Here is a 9,036-nt window from a genome sequence, read left to right as displayed (position 1 = left end):
TTACCTAATTAACTTTGTATGTCATTGATAGCTTATAAACAGCCTTGTTCATTGTTACCTAACTTTGTATGTCATTGATATCTTATAAACAGTCTTGTTCATTGTTACCTAATTAACTTTGTATGTCATTGATAGCTTATAAACAGCCTTGTTCATTGTTACCTAACTTTGTATGTCATTGATATCTTATAAACAGTCTTCTTTGTTACCTAACTAGCTTTGTATGTCATTGATATCTTATAAACAGTCTTGTTCATTGTTACCTAATTAACTTTGTATGTCATTGATAGCTTATAAACAGCCTTGTTCATTGTTACCTAACTTTGTATGTCATTGATATCTTATAAACAGTCTTGTTCATTGTTACCTAACTAACTTTGTATGTCATTGATATATTATAAACAGTCTTGTTCATTGTTACCTAACTAACTTTGTATGTCATTGATGTATTATAAACAGTCTTGTTCATTGTTACCTAACTAACTTTGTATGTCATTGATGTCTTATAAACAGTCTTGTTCATTGTTACCTAACTTTGTATGTCATTGATATCTTATAAACAGTCTTGTTAATTGTTACCTAACTAACTTTGTATGTCATTGATGTATTATAAACAGTCTTGTTCTTTGATACCTAACTAACTTTGTATGTCATTGATATATTATAAACAGTCTTGTTCATTGTTACCTAACTAACTTTGTATGTCATTGATGTATTATAAACAGTCTTGTTCATTGTTACCTAACTAACTTTGTATTCCATTGATATATTATAAACAGTCTTGTTCTTTGTTACCTAAATAACTTTGTATGTCATTGATATCTTATAAACATTCTTGTTCATTGTTACCTAACTACCTTTGTATGTCATTCATATTTTACAGACGGACTTGTTCATTGTTACCTAACTAACCTTTTCTGAATATTATTGTTTTCATTGCACACATTCAGTCTACTGACTGGGCTTATTGTCACAAATAGATAATTTTTTTTAAAATAACCATACATGTAATTTTTACTGTGTTTACTGTACCAAAATAATAATTGATTAAAACTGAAAATATCCAGATATACATTCTGATAATTATTCTGTTCAGTGGCAGGTCTTGGAATGTTTACTTGTTGTTTCTGTCCTTCATGTTGAAGCTGGGCCACAGGCAGAAAGTCCCCAACTTCTTTAACATTCTTTGTACAGAATCTCCAAAATTGTACCAAGGCACTCAGGACAGCAACCTGAAAAATTATGTTACATGGATGCTTGATTATATCTACAAGTTGGCATACATTTGATATGTATAAACTATTTATATCCATGATAATAAATATCAATGAAAAAATTGTTATTTATTATTTGACTCACCAGTTTTTCTCTGGCCTGTGTTTTCTGATAGCTTGGTACAGATTTGGTCCAGGTCTTCCCATGTATTCAGAACAAGGAACAGTAGCTGCCCAATTAACATAATATTGTATGTAGATATAAGCAGTGCAGTCTTTAACTCTCTCAACACAGGCTCAGTCAAGTTGACCAACCATGTGATCTCTTTGTACTCATTTAAAGTCTGTATAGATTTAATACTTCTAACTTTCAATATAGTGTGCATATCTTCATAACATTTAGCAGTCTTTCAATTAATATTATATGACTTTCACATACAAAAAATCATATTTTTTAATGAAGTATTTTTAATAAAATAAAGATTTGTCCACCAATACATTGAGTATTTGTTTTGAATAGTCCATGTGCAAAGTAATTTTTATGTTAAGATTAAAAATACTTTTCCTCATCTCAAAAACCTCAAATTTCCTTTATGTCATCCCAAAAACCTCAAATTTCGTTTGTGTAGTTCCTAAAACCTCAAATGCATTTCAAACGTTTTTTTTTCAATCAAATTTTATAGTTTATTTTTATTTTCTGTATCCTATCTCAAAAAGGGATTGATCAAAGTGACCGACCCTGTAACCACCAAAAAAAAATAAAAAAATAAACCTAAATTACCCTTTTTTTCTTTCTAGGATGACTTCAGATTGTAACATGAATCTACATGGGTTTATCCTAAGTAACTATAAGTTTGTAACAGTATACATCCATTTATAATTAAGTTGTATTGTTTTATTGCCCTATGAACCATGTCTAATTACTATCTGCATCATTATTTGTTGTAAATCACTCGGGGAACGTGTAGTTCATGTTACACTAACAAATAACATTACCCAATAGCTGCTCATGTGTATGTCTCATGAAACATTTTTATTATGATATTATTATTATTTATTTTACCTATTCTAATCTTAACGAACCTAAAAGGATCCTTATTTTTACATTTTAGTTACTTTTGTAATTATGCAAAGAGAATAAACATGAAAAACAAGAAATAAAATACGAAACCAATATTTTTTTTTCTTGCTGTCAGGTTTCAAAGAGAATTAACACTAATTTTTTTGAAAGAACTTACAACAAAAAAAGCAATAAGAATAATGTTCATGCTAACTATTTAGACTTGGACATTAATTTAGTAGAATATATATATCTGAAAGAACTTGTCTCTACTTTAATTAGGATAGCCTTCTACTTCAACCTGTATAAAGAAATTACACATCTTCACTATTAGCTTCCTTAAAAGTCGTGAAATCGTACAATACTAAATACCAGTAGCTTGTTGACAAGACTGTTAAGCCTAATATTTGAGAATCAAACATATTAAAGATTTTACCACTACTTTGTCTTCACATTAAAGTAATTAAGTTTATCTTTAATTTTATAGAAGTAACAAATAACTTGTCTTTACTTTAGTTGATATTAATAATATAATAATACAAGTTACAATATAATATATTGATATATAACCTACCTATAAGCTAAATTTCAAGTCCAACTACTAAAATTAAAGTCAAGTAACCAAGTTTATCTTTAAAATGTGAAGTGATAATCAACTATACTTTAGATTGTATTTACTTAATAAAACAATGTACTTAATCCGTTTTATGATTTACCAATGAGTTGAATTATAGCTAAACCTAAAGTACTGTTACACATCCTAATCTAATGTTAGTTACTTAGCTCTAACTTAAAGTTTAATCCTACAATTTTTATTTAACAATCCTTTTAAATCAAGCTATTCATTTGTTTATCAACTCAAATGACTACAAATAAGAAAATTAATTTTAAATGATATTCAGATATGTTCAAGTATCAAGAGCTTAACTTTCTAATGTCCTATAGCATTCTTTCTGTTCTTCTAAATACATTGTGTGCATTTTGATTATAATTTAGTAAAACACAAATTATATTTAATCTTGTTATTTACATTATTTGTACTTCTAGCTCCAGGAAAAGTTGATTCCTTGGAAGAAAGTTCTCTACATACAGTTTTGAAGTTTGATGTAACAAAAGAGGAGCAAGAAGAAAAGTGTGATGGAACATCAGAGAAAAATGAGGTAATTAAACTTTTTACAGTTGTGTTATTAAAGATAATATGTAGCTGTAATTGTGTCTTTCTGGACTTTGTTTGTTTGGTATATGATTAATAATGACATGTTTGTAGTCACAAGCTGAAGAAATTCACTACAAGTTTCCTGCATTGTTGCAAATAAACTCATTGGGGGTCTTCTTACAGCTGTAATATTGCTGGTCCAGAAGAATGTAAACATGTTTTATGAAGAGAAATAGCCAGTACCTAGTGAAAATCATTTGACACTATAGTTATTTCACGATCTAAACATTGAAAATGCTTGCTCCAGTCTTTTATACCACACTCGAATGCCCATGGCAAATTCTAATTTGCAAATTTCTCCACCAACTTCAATGGGCCCTCTATCTAGGTACTGTATATAAGCACCTCATTCAGATGATGTAATCATTTTTTCTTGACAAAGCATTCGGCTGTGTTTTTATAAGCAGGAATGTTGTGTTTATTCACAATTTACTGTGAGACTTTGAACTTGGTTTGCATTACTACAGTTATATCTTCATATATTTATAAATTACTCTAATAATAATAAAAAAAACTTTACCAACGGATATGAATTCCCGAGTTAATATTTCTGTTACGGAGTCTATTGAGACCTCTCCTGTTCCACCTCTGTTATCTGGTATTTCTCAATGACTCAGTGAGGCTGTTTGTTATATGATAACTTGTGAGATGGACACATATATATACGGACTGATGGTGTCTTTCTGGGGGGTTATGAGGCAGTTTCTGCAAATAAACTGGATGAGCTGGGGAGACTTTAGACTAACCTTTTTCAGTTCCTTCTTTTACTAGGTTAGCCTCAACAGAGGATCATTTTGATCAGCCCCCTCCAGCCCCTTTTCTTCAGTTGGTTACTCAGGTTTGTGAGGTTTTGGGGGGTCTCTCCTATTGCATTTGACTCTACTCCTTCCTTGTTGGCAGCAAGAACAACAAGTGACTACTTGATTTTTCCTCCTCCTCCTGATTATGCTGTTCACACTGGGAGATTTGCTGCTCAGTTACATGATGAGATATCTATGCCTTGTCCCCCATATTTATTGGAACAGCGTGCTTTGGCTTATCATCAAAGTGTCTTTTAGTTTTTTCCGACCTCTCCTTTGGTTCCCATAATAACATCCATCCATAATCTTGAAGATTTTAGCACGGACAGACCCTCGAATACAGCGTTGGTGTCTATCCCGTGGGTGGGAGCAGTTTACATCACTTTCTGGACATATGAAGTTCTTTTGCCAGGGATCAATGAATATTACATGCTCTGAATTCAGGGTTGGTCATTTAGTTTACATCACCTCCATCTTTATCAGCACAACCTGTTGCCTTGTCACCTTCAACATATTTACGATGAGTGGAGCTTCGTTCCCAGGCTATAAGAGAGTTGTTAGTAAAATGGGCAGTAGTAGAGGGTTGATCCAGTTCTTCCAGGATTTTATTCCAATTTATTTGTTGTACTCAAGAAGACAGGAGATTGGCAACAAACCATCAATCTGTCTCGACTCAACCAATTTTAGATCCTCCTTGATATACTATGGAATCCTTTCTCTACCTACGATGGGACTTTGTGCCAGGGCTCTGGATGACCAAGTTCAATGTTACTGATGCTTATCTGCATATTCCCATAACAGAATCTTCCTGGAGGTTTCTCAGATTTATGCACAAGGGTCAGATGCTGCAGTTCAGGACTCTACCTTTTGGTCTTGCATTAACACCTTATGTCTTCTGCAGAGCTGTTCGAGCCTTTTCTCATCATTTACATTCATTGGACGTGTACACACATCATTATATGGATGACTGGATTCTTCTGGCACCATCCCATCAAATAGCATAACAACACTTTCAAATTCTCATAACTGAAGCCACAAAAGTGGGCTTCCCTGTCTGGAGGCTGGAGAAATCTATTCTGTCACCAATGCAATATCTTGTCCATCTGGGTGTGTTTTTCAGTACTCTTTAAGTCATGTTCAACCAACCCCTATCAGGCTTTAAACCATGGAAAAAGCCATCATGCTTTTACTTGTATCTTCTACTACTGCATGGATGGTTCTCTCTCTATTGGGGATGTGGGCATCCCTTGAGCCTCTTATTCCTTTGGGATGAGCTCATATGAGGTCCATTCAGTGATCACTGCACGATCAATAAATCATGCTTTCCAGTCCTTTGGATCATCCTGTCTCATTACTCAGGAGCAACATCGTCCCAAGATCCATGCATTCACAGACACATCTCTTCAGGGATGGAGAACTTATCTTCAAGGTTAGGAGTTCCAGGGTATTTGGATGGAAGTCAGTTCTACCCTCCATGTCAATGTTCTTGAACTCCTTGCAGTACACCAGGCAATGGTTTAAGTCTGTCTCTCATGAAGGGAAAAATTGTCATGTTACACTCCGACAATCCCACAGTGGTATCTCAGATTTCTCGTCAAGGAGGCGCACATTCTTGAGACCTTGTCTTTATACCTTGGGTCTCCTCTACTGGGCTCATTCCTATTGTATCAGTCTTTTAGCATGTCATGTTTCAGGAGTGATGAATTTAATTGCAAATCACTTGTCTCGATCCAACTGGATTTTTCCGGCAGAATGGATGATATATCACAAGGTTTTTCAGTGGATTTGCTCTCAGTTTTGGTCTCCAATACTTCATCCTCAAGTGTTGGCAGTAGATGTGTTCACTCAGGACTGGACAGGTTTACATCTATATGTCTTTCCCCCAATTTGGCTATTGCCCTTATTTCTGATTATGGTTCGCTACCGAGTTATCTTGGTTGTACCACATTGGCCAATTCAAATGTGATTTTCGCTTCTTCAGTATCTGCGGGTATTTTCTCCTCTACCATTTCCACACTGGCAGTTTCTGATACTACCTTGATCAGACATTCTCCACCCAGGTGTTCAGAAACTCAGTTATCATGCTGGGAAGTTATGTAGACCTTTGCCCAACATAGGGGTTTAACTTCCATGGTTTCTCTGTATTTAACTAAATCTCTCTGTAGGCAAACCACAACCATTTATCAACGGAAATGGAATACTTATCTTCAGGGGTGTCTTAAAAGGAATTTCAACACTATTCATCCTAAAATATCTAGCATATCCCATTTTATGACTTGAGTATTTGAGAAGGATCTTGCTTTGCTTACAGTTGCTTTATATAAGGCATCCTTATCCGCTATTTTTTGGTATTCCAAATATCGGAAGGTTTTTTTGAATCCTCAGTACTACCAGATCTACTCAAAAACATTTGTATTCTTTGATGCAAATGACCTTTTCAATTACCAAATTGTGGTTTTACAGTTGTTTTACATGTGTTGTCTTATCCTCGTTTTGAGCCCTCAGCTTCATGTTCTTTGTTTCACCTTTCTCTTAAATTGTATTTTTTGTTGTTATTGGCTTGTGGACATCGTTGGTTGGTGTTCTTTGCAATTCCTGTGCTTCAGACTCTTCATCTTTCCACATTTGTCCTGCTTTACTCCAATATGTCATATATCACCAGATTGTCATTACTTTGTCAATAGTCCCCTGTTGAATTGCTCTCTGGAAGACATTATGTGGTTTGGTATGTGGATTACTCTTAATACTTTCCTATCTCATTCCTTACATGATCTGGCAGTTTCCTCTTCTGAGGGTTTTTGACTAATCCCTTGTAGCTATTTTGACCAAATTTGTTAGACTTTCACAAGGGGTGAGAATTTTCATCAATCGTGTAATCTTTTTTTCCAGGGTCCCTTTATTTTTTCACTGGATCCCACTCTGTGTCGAGTGTTGCCTAAGCAGGTATGCTTTCTCTTTTCAATTCTGCACTAGTAAACACTTTCACTATAATTACTACAGGTTACAACAGGCTCTGTCAAAATGGGGTGTTCCGTAAGACCATCCAGGTGCTTACCAGATGGTTATTACCTTTTTATCATGGACTGCCACTCATGGACTATCATGAATAAAGCTTGGGTCCCTGGATGTTTTTTTCCAGATGTCAGTAGGAGTGGCACCAGCCTCTGCAGGTGCCTAATTGTAATTCCAGTTCAGATCTGACACAAAGCTATCCGGTTAATGCATTCGATATGGGTCACAGGTGAAAGGCCATGTCATCTCGTTTGTTTACTCACATTCAAAATTTTATTGAACTACTATTTCATGAATTTATGTCAATAAGTCTGATATCAAACTGTAGATTATAATTCAAATTTTAGTACGATATATTACTTAATTTAAAAGCAAATATGAAAAAACAGGTAAACATCGATTTTTGTGTATCACGTGGTATGTTGAATACAGCACTGGTTGAAATTAGTTCACTGGTTCAAGTCTATAGTTTTGTATGAATTAGAAACTCAAATTACTGATATTGACAAGCTAGAATATAAAATAAGAGTCTCTTATCTTTTCAGTTTAAGATATTGCTCATTTAATAAATCAAACACAGTGGCACCCAACCCACCTCTTTCCTTTTTTGGAAACGCTCTCTTATATACGCTTATTTCTATATATGACACGAATAACCAATCGGAAGACCAGAATGCCCCCTTAGTAGTTTTCTCAGCCTATTTGACGGGCTTGTCACCATTTCTTTCTTTTGAGCCAATATTTCAGCAAGGTAGGGTGTGTCTTTAGTCTGCTCAAAATTTCATATTTTTTAAGACTAAAATACATCTTAGTTAATAAGCTTGATAAATTATAGTGGAATTTATGTAATTAATGTAGTAATTTATGATTTTTTAGTTGTTCAAATGTATATATAAAACCTAAAAAAATATATTTTGTTTCATATCCTCCATGTCCAAATTTTTTAAAGGCTTAGCAATCTACGTCAAGGAGTAACAGAGTACAAAGGTCATAACTAGAAGAAATAATTGTTTGCTTTACTTCTTTATTTACAGGTGCCCGGCATGGCCAGGTGGTTAGGGTGCTCGACTTGCAATCTGAAGGTCGCGGGTTCGATTCCCCGTCATACCAAACATGCTCCCCCATCAGCCGTGGTGGCGTTATAACGTGACGGTCAATCCCACTAGTCGTTGTTACAAGAGTAGCCTAAGAGTTGGCAGTGGGTGGTGATGATTAGCTGCCCTCCCTCTAGTCTTACACTGCTAAATTAGGGATGGCTAGTGCAGATAGCCCTCGTGTAGCTTTGTGCAAAAGTCAAAACAAACAATCTTTATTTACTGTTCTATGTTTTAAGAAAAATTAAGAACTTATTTCAAAATAGCAATAATCTATATACATATATAATGTATAATAATTGAAATGTGACTGTATTTTACAAAATACTAGTCTACTATAACAAAGCCAAGAGAAGTTACTTTGTACAGACTAAAGGTCAGTTTTATGTTATTTGATACGGTAACATGAGTTCACGTGAGCCACATCATTATAACTTCTGTATTGTTAGCCAGGCACGTTTGAAAGGTCTATATATTAGAAATACATATATATATTGGTGTACTTTGGTGACAGATTTTCTTGTAGGCAGATTTTGTTGAATAAGAACGATGTCTGTAGGTTTACTTTCTTCTTGGAAACCTTCTCAAGAAGAAAGTAAACCTATAGACATCGGTTTTATTCAACAAAATCTGCCATATA

General features: G+C 34.3%; 1 protein-coding gene across 1 annotated transcript in view; it reads left to right on the top strand.

Annotated features, from left to right (window-relative positions):
• Window positions 1–9,036, top strand: part of LOC111087869 (zinc finger protein 23-like) — a 33,944-nt gene that overhangs the window by 4,800 nt on the left and 20,108 nt on the right. The window contains exon 3 of the mRNA XM_022396080.1: window positions 3,322–3,434. Within this exon, the coding sequence (XP_022251788.1) occupies window positions 3,322–3,434 (113 nt within the window). The remainder of the gene's footprint in view (window positions 1–3,321; window positions 3,435–9,036) is intronic.

Source organism: Limulus polyphemus, unplaced genomic scaffold (genome assembly GCF_000517525.1).
Source record: "Limulus polyphemus unplaced genomic scaffold, Limulus_polyphemus-2.1.2 Scaffold2774, whole genome shotgun sequence".
Classification (NCBI taxonomy): domain Eukaryota; kingdom Metazoa; phylum Arthropoda; class Merostomata; order Xiphosura; family Limulidae; genus Limulus; species Limulus polyphemus.
Note: the sequence above shows the minus strand (reverse complement) of the source record. Positions and strands in the feature narration are given on the sequence as shown.